Source organism: Thunnus thynnus, chromosome 13 (genome assembly GCF_963924715.1).
Source record: "Thunnus thynnus chromosome 13, fThuThy2.1, whole genome shotgun sequence".
Taxonomy (NCBI): Eukaryota; Metazoa; Chordata; class Actinopteri; order Scombriformes; family Scombridae; genus Thunnus; species Thunnus thynnus.
The window spans coordinates 16040625-16054031 of record NC_089529.1 but is presented as its reverse complement, the minus strand read 5'-3'; the positions used below and the strand labels follow the sequence as shown (position 1 = coordinate 16054031).

Sequence of the window (13407 nt, the reverse complement as noted above, 5' to 3'; positions counted from 1 at the left end):
TGAAATACATTTTTGCACAGAAGGACGCTTTTGGATTTTGTCCCCCATCACTTACATTGTAAGTGCATCATGAAGGGATCAGGACAGGAGGAACAGGAGGAATGATGATGGCAAGTAAAACATGCCAATGTACATTTGGGCACCTTACTATTGTTTTAAGATAGACTTGGAAAATTGTGAACCCATCCTTTCACAGTCAAGCTGTTTCATTTATCAATCCGTTTCTAAACTGGAGTGCACAGACTTACATAAAAAGAGGTCATACAGAGCAGAGCAGTCTGTGTGTATACATCTACTTTTCTGTACCTGATCAGTTACTTCAGAAGTTTTCTGGCTCTTTTGGAGTCACTGTCTACTAATGCTTGATTGCCTTCCCTAGCTTATAAGTCACTTTGGATAAAAGCATCTGCCAAATGACAAATTGTAAATGTAAATGTAAAATATACTTTTCACTCTGTTTCACTGCCACTGACAGTAAAGTCAAGTCTCTGTCCGTGGTCCTGAAAGCATATCAGCAACCAGCCAACAACTATATAAAACTCTATTTCTATTTGCTTATTAATTTCTTAGTGAAAGGCACTGCCCCTCTCTCAAAAATACAAAACACTAGATGGGAACCTGTCATCACTCCCAAATGAATTCATAGGCCTGTTCAGTTATTAGTGTTTTCTGATGCTATTGAAGGTTTGTTTAAATCACTAATATTTGTACAGACAAGAATAAAACTGGTCTTTATTTTGAGGAAACTTTATGTGAAACACTTTGATTATATATGAGAATGTAGTTTTAATTTCTGTTCCAAACATTACTGATTGAGTGTGAACGTTTGCCTGTTTTTTTTCTTTGCATGTTTTCCTGCTCTGGAGGTGAGGAGTGATGAAGTGCTTAGAATCACAAAAACAATGACTGAATGTTTGTTTTTTTCTGCAAGATGCACAATACACAACTCTCACTACACAACATGATACCTTCATTTCAGTAATAGGCTACTTCTCATTACTGTAATGTTTATATTATTCTTAATTAGAAGTCTGGATGTTATCTCTGGAGATCAATGAGGAGGGTTTATTTTCTACATAGGCCGGTCATGCAGACATTCAATGGCTGCAGCTGAAGTCAGCATTGTATGGAGTCACTTAAGAGTGAAAAACGATCATCAAAAGAACAGGGGAGCTAAAAGTACACTGTATTTTGGCACAGTAGTGTTTGTGACTAATGATAATAACACATTATATTCACACAAAAATGGTTTCCATAACTTAATTGCCGAATGAGTATACATGTGTGTGTCATGTCAATTTCTTTGGAAAGCTTAATTGTGATAAGTAATAGGATGTACTGTTTTCCTCTGTTTTCAGACTTGAGAGATTTCAAACACCGTGGACCAGAGGCCGTGCTCCAACACGCAGCCTGTGGAGTTCAACTATGTCTTTTCTCAGGACTGTTTTAAACAACTCTGTCATCATTCATCCTCCAGGCTTCTATATCATTGGATTTCAGTCATTTCCCTACATTAGTGTCTACATCATCTTTCTTGCATTTGTCTATGTGGTTACACTAGTGTTCAATAGTTTGTTGATCTACATAATTGCCTGCGACCGCTGCTTACACACTCCAAAATGTCTGGCTGTTGTCAACCTCGCAGTGACTGACATATTCTTAAATACAAGCACTATTCCCAGCATGATAAAGACATTTCTCTTTAAGGACAACTTCATCCCGTTCAACCTATGTTTGTTACAAATGTATGTCTACTATGCTTTTGCATCACTGGAGTCGTATGCGCTTGCTGTACTTGCCTACGACAGGTTAATCGCAATATGTCTCCCAATGCATCAGAGCTTATTCAACACAATAAGGATCATGTCTTGCATTATTGGCCTGACTTGGGTTTATAATCTGGTGAGAGTCGCATATAGCACAGCCATCATGACTCGACTGTCTTTTTGTAACTCTGTCAGAGTGTTCAGCTATTTCTGTGACTATGCACCTGTGTTTAGACTGGCCTGTAATGATTACACAATGCAGTGGTCCATGGCCTCCACATCTAGTATGATAAACCTAATGGGGCCCTTTACTTTTATTCTTCTGTCATATGCCAGCATCCTGGTGACTGTGTTCAGGATGAAATCAGTAAGCAGTAGGATGAAAGCTCTGGCCACTTGTATTGAGCATATCATCCTTGTCGCTGTATTTTTCATTCCAATATTCAGCATTTTCTTGATGGGACTTTATGTGCGATCCATTGACCCGGACCAGCGTGTGCTGAGCTTGTCGCTAGCCTCTTGCATCCCACCCTGCATCAATCCTATTGTATATTCTTTGAAAACTAAAGAGATCAAAATCAGAGCCCTTGCACTTGTCCACAGAATGAAAACAAGCCCATGACAGCTTCTTTTTCTATCCAAAAGCAATCTAAGGATGTTTTTTACACTTGCAGGAAGACTATGTGTGTGTGTGTGTCACTGTGGAAGAGAGAAAGCAGGGATGGTTTTATCTGATCTGGGAACAGCCGGGTTTCCACACACTCGCAGTGTCATATTATTCCATAATTATTCCTCATTATTCAACCATCTGTTTTACTGACATTTCAACAGCACTGATGTTTTAATCTGTATTTGATATTCTGCTGTTATTTTAACATTCACCAATATCAAGTGTATGAATACATGTCCTGTCTCTTTTCTAACCATATGAGAAAAGACTTATTCAGGCATAAAATGTACTTGGTTGTCTTTGAATATAATTGTATGATATTTGTTCTGTTACCTGTCAAATGAAAACAAATGAAAACTGAAACACTTCTTGACTTCATTTTAATATGTCTCACATTTATTTTCCTCATAAATTGTCTGTGTCATTATAGTGTTTACCTGAGGTACTTCCAGAGTTTATGAGCCAGTGTGCTGGTTCAGGCATTTATTTTCAAGTCATACTAAACTAAGTTTAACTAGGCTGACTCCCAGACTTCATTACACCACAAACAAGGCACAGCCATCTATATACAAACACAGGTTGATTTAAATGTTTTTTAAGAAAGTTTTTTCTGTCTAATTCTGGCTATGTGAAATTATTAAAGACTTGTAGGAAGAAAAGGAGTTTGTAGAGGATTATTGGGCTCAGATAATTGAATAGTCAATATTTCATACCACTCACTGAATATTTAAATTTTTTGACATTTTAAAATGTGAAAATTACTACTTTACTATTTCTATAAACACAGGATGGATGAATATTAAATAACAGCACAAAATGTTCACATTTGTGCAAGGTTAGTGCATTTGGGAGGAGGGTGGGTGGGGGGCTGATGTTTCAAGGGCATCAGCAGTTTCAGGCAGAAAGAAAAGACTTTAATGATTAAAGATTTATCGGTGATACAATGAACATGTGTGGATTGTTAAACAACACGCAGTCATAATTTATGTGTTTCCAAAGAAATAACATTCTTGGGATGAACCGGCTATTATTATTTTTTTAATATTTTGTTTTTACCAATTTACAAAGCAAAGATTTAATTGCCAAAGACCTCTTGACAGTGCTGAGGTGAAAGGTTTTACTCATTTACTGACTATCTATCACAGGCATGCATTGCTTGCAACCAGCGTTTGTAGTTTTTATGCTGTTTTTTATCATTTCTACTGATTATAACATATGATTAGGATTATACAGAGGCACAAAGACTGAAAAATACATAAGTGTAGCTAATTTTGTATCTCCCTTACTATAAAGTGACCCAGTGAGTGTAAACCAGGTTAAAATAATCAAAGCTTACTATTAACAACATATGCAAGTGGTTCAATGAGCTGATAGTACCCATATCACTGATAACTTTTTCTGTACATCTCTGATTCAACTGAGCATATGTTAGACAAAATAAGATAATTATAAATAAAATATCTACTGGAATCAGACATGTAATCTATAGCTTTAGATGAAGGGATTTGCCTAATATAAAAGACCAACAATGAATGTATAGTGACCAGGGGTAAATTGAGTTTTAAGTCTAAATGGAGGTTAGTGATAACAAGACCTTTAAGAAGAAAAAAAATTAGGAACCTCTGAACAAACTTGCAGAACCAGGAGATTACAGTTTAGACATGTTGTTTGGTTAAGACAGAGGAGACTTGGGGGAGTGAAGAGGCACAAGAGACTACTGGCCTTGAAAGCAGATGTACTTTGAATGTTTTGCCTCACAAAAACAGTGAATGTACACTCCCACCCATTACCCCTCGATTCATAATTATTTTTATTCATAATAGGTGCAACTGAGATTAATTAGTCTGAACTTTAAACAGTAAACAGTTTGTTTGTTAAAGTCAAGATCATTAACCAAAATGCTCTGGTGATGGTTCACAAATTGGACCCATTAGAATCATTTTGTTTTGGTTTATTGTGGTCTGTTTAATGATAAAAGTGCCCTCAGGGAACAAACTCTTGCCTATGCAATATGCACGTTATTACTGTATATTGCACTGTTTAGTCACTTTATATAAACACAGTTCACAAAATGTATTTTAACTTCTTACAGTTCTGTAGTGCGTCTCATGAAATCACAAAAAAATGTGAAATGTAAATTTTCATACAGCCTAGTCAGGAGCTTAATTATGCAGTATTAACTTCTGTACAAGCCTCCTCCTGCCTCCTCTACATTTCCTGCACCTGTTCAAATAATTCAGTGATTTCATTTAGGATGGCCCTCAACTCCTTGCAGTGTGAGGAATCCTGTAATCTAACGGTTACTTAACTCTCTGTAGTCTGCTGCTAACTTGAGGTCATAGAGGTCATTGTGCTCTTTTACTGATTTACTTCAGTCTCTCTCACTTCCTTCACACTCAGACACTAACTAAAGGCAACAAATAGGTGATAGTTAACCATCATCATTTATCAACATTCAGTGGAATAGTAATTATACCATAATATTACCATTTTACAAAATTCTGTTGTCTAAATATGTGATTTTGAGCAAATTTTAATTAAAGACTAACTACATGAGTTTAAATTTGAAATTGTAATGTATGTATTGTAATGCATACCAGTGGAATGTTTGGGGTTTTTTTTATATATGATCTTTGCATACATTTTTCATTTTCATTTTCCATTTTTCATTATATTGATATAGGAATATATCAAATTCAATTAAAATCAATAATATTTAAAATCATACTACTAAGGCTTGGGCACAGTCCGGTTTATTTAAAATGACAAGAATTGCAAATGCTAAACACTGCAGCATGCATAATGTAATTCTTTCATAATTATTGTCAAATTCAAACATTCAAACAGTCTTCACCTTCAACTTCATTTAGACAGAGTTCTTGTCAGATATTTGTCTATGACCTATAGATTTGATTTTATTCTGCCAAGCATCAATACATCATCATTCAAGCAATAACTGAATGGTTGCATTACCTATAGCTCTGCTCTCTAAGGATCAAATTAATTTCATTGATAGAGTATTGCACGGTTACTTTGTCAGTCTCTGTTGAAAGTTGTTGCATCTGATTGATCTCCAGAGATCAATCGGGAGAGTATATCTGTTTCTGTCCACAAGGCAGATGTGCAGCCATCTGCATGCTGCTTTTGGAGTCAGCATCACAGAGTGAAATGATCCATAACAGAAAATCAGGTGAGCATCACTGACCAACTTGCATCATGTTAACTTACTGAGAATTTTATATATACTGCTTGAATTTAAATGTGGTGATCAGAATGGAACGAAAATATGCATTTACGTTAATAATTTACAATTTGTCAATGGTCTGATGTACACAATGATATGATTTCCCTGTTTTTCAGACTCGAGAGCTTTTATGCGCTGTGGGCCAGAGGCTGTCCTCCAACACACAGCCTGTGGAATTCAACTATGTCTTTTCTCAGGACTGTTTTAAACAACTCTGTCATCATTCATCCTCCGGGCTTCTATATCATTGGATTTCAAACATTTCCTTACATCAGTGTTTACTTCATCTTTTTAGCATTTGTCTATGTGGTTACACTGCTGTTCAATAGTTTGGTGATCTACGTAATTGCTTTTAATCATTGTTTACACACTCCAAAGTTTTTGGCTGTTGTCAACCTCGCAGTAATTGATGTGATTCTAAACACATGTACCATTCCCAGCATGATAAAGATATTCCTTGTTAAGGACAATTTTATTCCTTTCAACTTATGCTTGTTACAGATGTTTGTATACTATACATTTGGGACTTTGGAGTCATATGCGCTGGCTGTACTTGCCTATGACAGGTTGATCGCAATATGTTTTCCTCTGCGGCAAAACTCAATCAACACTGTGCGGAGCATGTGTTGTATTGTTGGCCTGACTTGGTGTTTTTCTTTGGGAATAATTTCATTTTCAGTAGGTATAATGACTCGACTGTCTTTTTGCAATTCTGTCAAAGTGTTCAGCTATTTCTGTGACTATGCACCTGTGTTTAGACTGGCCTGTAATGATTACACAATGCAGTGGTTTGCAGCTTCATTTCTCACTGTTTTGCTCCTTGTAGGACCCTTTACTTTCATTCTTCTGTCCTATGTCAGCATCCTGGTGACTGTGTTCAGGATGAAATCACTGGACAGTCGGGTGAAAGCTCTGGCCACATGTGTTGAGCATCTCATCCTTGTGGCTGTATTTTACATTCCTCTTATTACCATTTTTACTATCGGGTTTTATCTGCGACTCATTGACCCAGACCAGCGTGTGCTGAGCCTGTCGCTGGCCTCTTGCATCCCACCCTGCATCAATCCTATTGTTTATTCCTTGAAAACTAAAGAGATCAAAATCAGAGCTGTTGCACTGGTAAGAAAACATAAAATTGGCACACAACAACCAGATCAACTTAAGAGCAAACCTTGGGGGATTAATAAAACCTTGCAGAAATTTAGGTCCTCAACGTGAGGCAAAGTGGTTCAAAGTTTGGTTTTTTTGGTTTCTTATAAACTTGGCCTTTTTGACTTTTTTATTTTAACAAAAGGGTTTAAAAAAGCCTATTATAATAGACAAAAATATTAAGAACTTCTTCAAACAAATCATTCTGGGTCAGTTGATTTAACTAATTCTTCTTCTTTACATATACTATCATCGTTTTAATCAAGGTTATTCACCACAATGAGACAATTTCAGATGAGTTGGTGTATGTCAGTTAAGTGAAAATGGAAAATAATGTTGTGGGACATGTTCTCTGTAACATGGCTGTTTACCATAGTTGAGAAATTGAAGAAAGAGGGTTTTGTCAAGTGTATAAGAGTTTTTGTGCACAACAAATGTTGTTGTTGTTGCTGATGCGTTGTGTAAATTGAGAAGAACACTACATTAAGTTCCATAAAAAGCATGTCCTTGTGTTGTATTCTGTGCAGTTGTTTAACAACAGAGGAGTGAATATTAGAGCTAAGGAACATTATTTTTACCTGATGTGATACCGCAAAGTAGTCTGGTGTTACTGGTGGCAGCAGTGACAAACTGAAGCCTCAGTGTCTGCAGGCAGATTTGTGCCTAAATATGTGATTTGTCTTCAAATATTTTGTGTACCTGTAAGATGTCATCTACATTCAAAATTTTGGGCTGTTTGAAATACTGCTGATCATGAGTCATTGATGAAAACTACTGAATTATTACTCTACAAGGGCATCTAAAAACAAGGACATATGGGACACATTCAAAGCATTCATCTGACTTTAGCAGAAAGACTCTTGACTTTCCCCAGAACCTATCTATATATCATCACAGAGTCAGAAGATGATTTCAAACAAGAGACTAGATGCGCTGACTTTTTAAATATTCAATCAAATCTTTTTAGTTTTAGTTAGGTTAATCTATCGTATACAGGACACCTTATAGGCAATGTTTTGAGTCACTGACATATTTGTTGAAATGTGGATATGTGGAAAAAAATAATAATAATAATAAAAAAATGCTACAACTGTACAACTATTGTTCTATTTTTTCCTCTTGGAAGATTTCCCACATTAAATGTGTGCACTATCCATTTAACGTCTGTTCGAAGATAATCTAATCTAATTTCGTTTCAGTGGTTTAGTTCCCAACCCAGTCAACCCAATCAAACAAATGTTTGCCTGTGTTGGTTAAACTAAACAATTACTTGAAAGTAAAGCTATAAGCTATTTTCATTTAGCTCTATAAAAAGCCCACTTCTTAGCAAGATAGTCACATCATAGCATAGGATATAACAGGCCAGGTTATTGATCTTTATTATTATAGGCGTATTGATAGATTTATTATTAATATGTATTAAAAATTATAATTATCTGAGGTAACTACAGGTAACAATGTTTTTCTATATAGTTTTCTACAAGTTAACTCAATACTTTATAAAATGGGCTACATTACCATATGAACTTTAAACACATTATGCATTGCAGATCATCATACAATTAAGCTGCCACAAAGTGAGGGGATATGAGCATAGACTGAATATAAAGATGTTAGCTATAAAATAGTAAAGCGGCCTGCCCTCTGGTGGCTTTTAATGCATATGAACCAACTCAGTGGCATTTGCACTTAAAATATCAATTCCAGGATATCTACGGACATTATTTCCACACTGCTACTTTATCTTCACATGTAGGCTACAATTTATTATTTTCTACGACTTCATTATCAGTTGTCATACATTGTTGTTTTTACGTAGCGGAACTGATGTAAGTATCGACGGAGCTGTTTCACGGCTACACAGTTGTCTTCTGTTTAAATGTGTCCTCTACAGCGTGTTGTTGGTTATGAAAAGTCCAGAGTTATGCAGGTTATGGAAACTTAACCTCGGTTCTTCGACGGACAGAATCACCCAGAGAGAAAAACAGGTACGGTCAAGCCAGATAGCCTTATTCTGGACAGTGTTAGCTAACCTACAGTGTAGTGTGATAGTGTTATTCTGGACAGTGTTAGCTAACCTACAGTGTAGTGTGATAGTGTTATTCTGGACAGTGTTAGCTAACCTACAGTGTAGTGTGATAGTGTTATTCTGGACAGTGTTAGCTAACCTACAGTGTAGTGTGATAGTGTTATTCTGGACAGTGATAGCTAACCTACAGTGTAGTGTGATAGTGTTATTCTGGACAGTGATAGCTAACCTACAGTGTAGTGTGATAGCCTTATTCTGGACAGTGTTAGCTAACCTACAGTATAATGTGATAGCCTTATTCTGGACAGTGTTAGCTAACCTACAGTGTAGTGTGATAGTGTTATTCTGGACAGTGTTAGCTAACCTACAGTGTAGTGTGATAGTGTTATTCTGGACAGTGTTAGCTAACCTACAGTGTAGTGTGATAGTGTTATTCTGGACAGTGTTAGCTAACCTACAGTGTAGTGTGATAGTGTTATTCTGGACAGTGATAGCTAACCTACAGTGTAGTGTGATAGCCTTATTCTGGACAGTGTTAGCTAACCTACAGTGTAGTGTGATAGTGTTATTCTGGACAGTGATAGCTAACCTACAGTGTAGTGTGATAGTGTTATTCTGGACAGTGTTAGCTAACCTACAGTGTAGTGTGATAGCCTTATTCTGGACAGTGTTAGCTAACCTACAGTGTAGTGTGATAGTGTTATTCTGGACAGTGATAGCTAACCTACAGTGTAGTATGTTGCTTTCTGCTTTAAACGACCCGCTGAACTGAAGTGACACCACTACAGGTATTGCTGACTATATTCAGATATTTGCTTCAGTTCAGTAAAAGTAATACTACAACAATTTAAAATTAGTCTATTGAAAGTTTAAGTTCTGCATTGAAATATCAGCAAAGTCTACTTAAATAATTAAAAGTTAAATACTCACTGTGCAAAACGGCCCTGTCAGTGTTATTACTAACGTTATATGTATTATATATCATCTTTTATGCATTGACATGTATAACACCAACTTTATGTATATTAAGTAACATCACTTTTTTTACTGCTTCAATATTTATTTCAGAACTATGCACTCTTTCACACCTTTGCACTATTTGCATCCTTTTTACAAAAATGGTTCTACCTGTCTAGACATTGTATGTTGTTGTTTCTATATGTATGTATCTATTTTTTCACCCACTTGCTTGTACATAATAGTGATATGCTTATGTTTAATTATCTTTGTTTGGCTTGTTGTCCATGTACATCTTTCTGAAGATTTTTGTGAGTAAGCTCATTGAGAGCCACTAGAAACTGGAATCAAATTCCTTGCATGCATATATACTTTCATGGACAATAAACCTGAATCTGATTCTAAATGTAGCAGCTGGTCAAGCTCACATTAATTGTACACAGTAGCTACAGTACAATCCTTGAGTAAATGTTCTTAGTTACATCCCACCACTACTGGTGTGTAGAGATGTGGGATAACTTTGTACTGCTGAAATAATATAATCATTTATAAAAATACATGCTATTTCAAGAATTTTGTGACATGTAGTTACTAAGTACCTTAGGAGACAGGATAGATTTACAACACACAAAAAAAACCATAAACACTCATAAAAGATAAAATAGGATTAAAACTAAAATATAATGCAAAGTTAAAGATAAGACGGAGCAGTACCATATCTAGTTACTACATAGGTTCTTTCATTCTCTAACACAAAGCTTTAGAAAGTGCGTTAAATTACACAGCTGGAGATTTAGAGAAAAATTGCATCGTCAAAAGGCCTGAACAGCCAGAAAGAACAACTAGGAGAAAAAAGCAGCCAGGAAGTCCTGTATTATTAAAGCTGCATTATTACTTGTTTACTTAATAACATCTTGTGTTGTCTTCAGCAGACTTCCTGAGTCAATACCGTACATTTACACAGGATGGCATCCCCTTCACCTCATGACCGCAGCCGTAAAGACGATGAGGATGACCCTGTTGAACGGATGATATCGCGCACAGGCTGTGCTGAGCTACACTATGCTGTGCAGGAGTGCATGGCTGAACACCAGGACTGGCGTGTGTGCCAGAGCCAGGTCCAGACTTTCAAAGACTGTATGATGAATTTCCAGAACACGCGGAAAAAACAGCTGATGAAACAGCAGCCAACCTCCACTGAGTCCGCACCCAGCTGAACTCACAAAACCACACAAACACACACACACACACATAGAGTGGTTTGGAGTATTGAGGACCTGTTTGATATGTTTGATGTGGAAAGACTGTATTTAATGTAATTATTTGTAATGAAAATCAGCAAGTATAAGCAGCTAAAAATAAGCCTGACTTGGACTTTCACGTATGTGGTGTAGAGCCTGACCTGTAAATCAGATATATCATCTTAGCTGTATCTGTTTATATGTTGACTGATAAATAAAAATATTTTTGAGAACAGAAATTCCAAAGACATGTTTGAGGTCATTTAGAAACAAGCTCTTTATTACATGGTTTGTTCAAAAAAGGACAGGTCCACATTTTTTCAAGTCTGTCTTAAAACAACAGTCACATGCCCAAATGAACATGTTTTTCTTGCCATAACCATTCCTCCTGTTCATACTGGCCATTAAAAGATCTCTTCATAGTGCACTTACAATTTAAGTGATGGGGGCACAGTCCTCCTGTGCAAAAATGTATTTAAAAATTTATCTGAAGATAATGTGAAGCTTCAGTCATCCAAATTAGTCAAATCAAGTAGATATCTTTCAACATTACAGTCTTTTTAATGGCAAAGTCCCTCTTTTTGTCACTACTTCCACTGCAGCTCAACTGGGACACACTGTCCGAGGAAACACAAAGAGGGAATTTGATGCTAAAAAGACTGTAAATGTGGGAGCATATGAGCTTTGGAAAAATATATTCAGAAATACATTTTTGCACAAAATGACTGTGTGGACACACTGTGGAGAAGCACAATTGAAGGGGATCTTTTAATAGCCAGTATGAACAAGAGGAATGATTACAGTGACGAAAACTTGTTTCAGTGTTCATATGGACAACTGTTGAAAAATTGTGGACCTATCCTTCAATTTTTCAACTGTGAAATGTCACACTCAGTACATATCTTAATGGTCACCACTGTATTATTTATGAAACAAATTGAAGCAAATTTAAGGTTTTTTAAATGTCAAATATTTAAAAAAAACTCCCGCATCAGTGAGGCTCTTGTGTGGGGTACATTTGTGGTATCACGCAGACACTTCTTTAATAAATGTATCACAGAACACTTAGGTGTTAACACGCACGTCCCCCAATACTTCTAAGGAGTAACATCAAGGACAAAAGAAAGAAACACTTGCACTGCTGGCTAGATAGCTTGTTCAGAAGATAACCTTGAGTCACTCAGGCTTGAAACTTCTTTTCTTTGTTCTACACATCAGTCCCCATCGAACTGGGTTTGAGTGAGTGCTTGAAAGTCAAGATTGTAAAATTTTAAAGATGCTCTATATTATCTAAACCTTAAATTTCTCACCTGATTAAACAGAAGGTAGACAGGGCAGTTGGCAGAGCAGGGCGTTGTGGGGAGTTAAAAGACAGCTCAAGTTCTAATTGTTAAAAGTGGTAATAGGTGCAACTGAGATTAATTAGTCTGAAGTGTAAACAGTCAAAGGTTTGTTTGTTAAAGTCAAGGTCATTAACCAGAATTCTCTGGTGATGCCATCACAGGGGCCCATTAGTATCATTTTGTGTTGGTTCACTGTTGCATGTTTAATGACAAAACTACCTTTAGAGAACATTATGCAATAGGTGAGTCATATTGCGTGGTTTATTCACTTTGTACAAGCACAGTTCACAAAATGTTTTGTAAGTTTAATAGGCTGTGTGATATATTCATATTCAATAATCATTACATACAAATGTCTGTGCCTCTTCTTAGTTTGCACTGTGGATGGTACAAATCTCTGCAACATGAGGAGTCTTGGGAGCTCACATTTACATCAGTTGTTAGACTCTGCTTGCTCTCACAAAAGGTCATGGAGGTCATTGTGATCAGGGTGGCACAACAGTGCTCTTTGGATTCTCATTTATGCAGTTTGGATGAAGAAAGTCATTGTGGAGGCGGGCAGGTTGTGTGTGTTTGTGTGTCTGTCCCTTGTGGGGGTGGAGAGGTTGGCCTTTTCTTGCTCTCTGACACATACTGACACTGACATTTTCTAAAAATACTAAGAGTGACTCCTCTATGTTGACAAGAATCATAAATATCTTTTCAATCCCATGATGACAGAACTGTATAGACCATCAGTGTAGGGAAGACTACAAATACTGGACACTAGAGTAGTGGTTCCCAAAGTGGGTGCCATGAGGATGGGCCAAGGGTGCTGTGAGAATAAATGTATCATTGTTCATCTATTGTGGGTTTTTAATAACGTTTTACAGCAAAAATGTGCAACGTTTACATCAACTACAATCTGCGGTCAGATAAGAAGTCAGCATTCAGAAAAAAGTGATTGTCAGAGCAGTGATGGAAAGGTTTGACACAAAAAACAGCTGAAAGAAATGTTGAAACATCTCA

The 13407-nt window shown here is 36.6% G+C and overlaps 3 protein-coding genes across 4 annotated transcripts; all 3 read left to right on the top strand.

Moving 5' to 3' along the window:
- The first annotated feature begins 1425 nt into the window (after positions 1-1425).
- Positions 1426-2388, top strand: LOC137196292 (olfactory receptor 1M1-like). The gene has a single exon (XM_067609160.1). It carries the CDS (start codon positions 1426-1428, stop codon positions 2386-2388), a length of 963 nt encoding a protein of 320 aa, XP_067465261.1.
- A 3475-nt stretch (positions 2389-5863) lies between these two features.
- On the top strand, positions 5864-6898 carry LOC137196291 (olfactory receptor 1M1-like). Its single transcript, XM_067609159.1, has one exon. The coding sequence runs from the start codon at positions 5864-5866 to the stop codon at positions 6896-6898; it is 1035 nt and encodes a 344-aa protein (XP_067465260.1).
- Positions 6899-8665: 1767 nt separating this feature from the next.
- Positions 8666-12505, top strand: coa4 (cytochrome c oxidase assembly factor 4 homolog). Of its 2 annotated transcripts, none has more exons than XM_067608291.1 (2): positions 8666-8817; positions 10745-12505. In XM_067608291.1, the coding sequence occupies exon 2, from the start codon at positions 10781-10783 to the stop codon at positions 11030-11032; it is 252 nt and encodes an 83-aa protein (XP_067464392.1). In that variant the 5' UTR covers positions 8666-8817; positions 10745-10780; the 3' UTR covers positions 11033-12505. The 2 variants fall into 2 exon arrangements, with proteins under 2 accessions (XP_067464392.1, XP_067464390.1); XM_067608289.1 differs by having other exon boundaries at positions 8667-8817; positions 10748-12505.
- Positions 12506-13407: the final 902 nt, after the last annotated feature.

What these genes read in the sequence shown, in the direction of transcription:
- LOC137196292 (XM_067609160.1), top strand. Translation starts at nt 1,426, where the DNA reads ATGTCTTTTCTCAGGACTGTTTTAAACAACTCTGTCATCATTCATCCT.
- LOC137196291 (XM_067609159.1), top strand. Translation starts at nt 5,864, where the DNA reads ATGTCTTTTCTCAGGACTGTTTTAAACAACTCTGTCATCATTCATCCT.
- coa4 (XM_067608291.1), top strand. Translation starts at nt 10,781, where the DNA reads ATGGCATCCCCTTCACCTCATGACCGCAGCCGTAAAGACGATGAGGAT.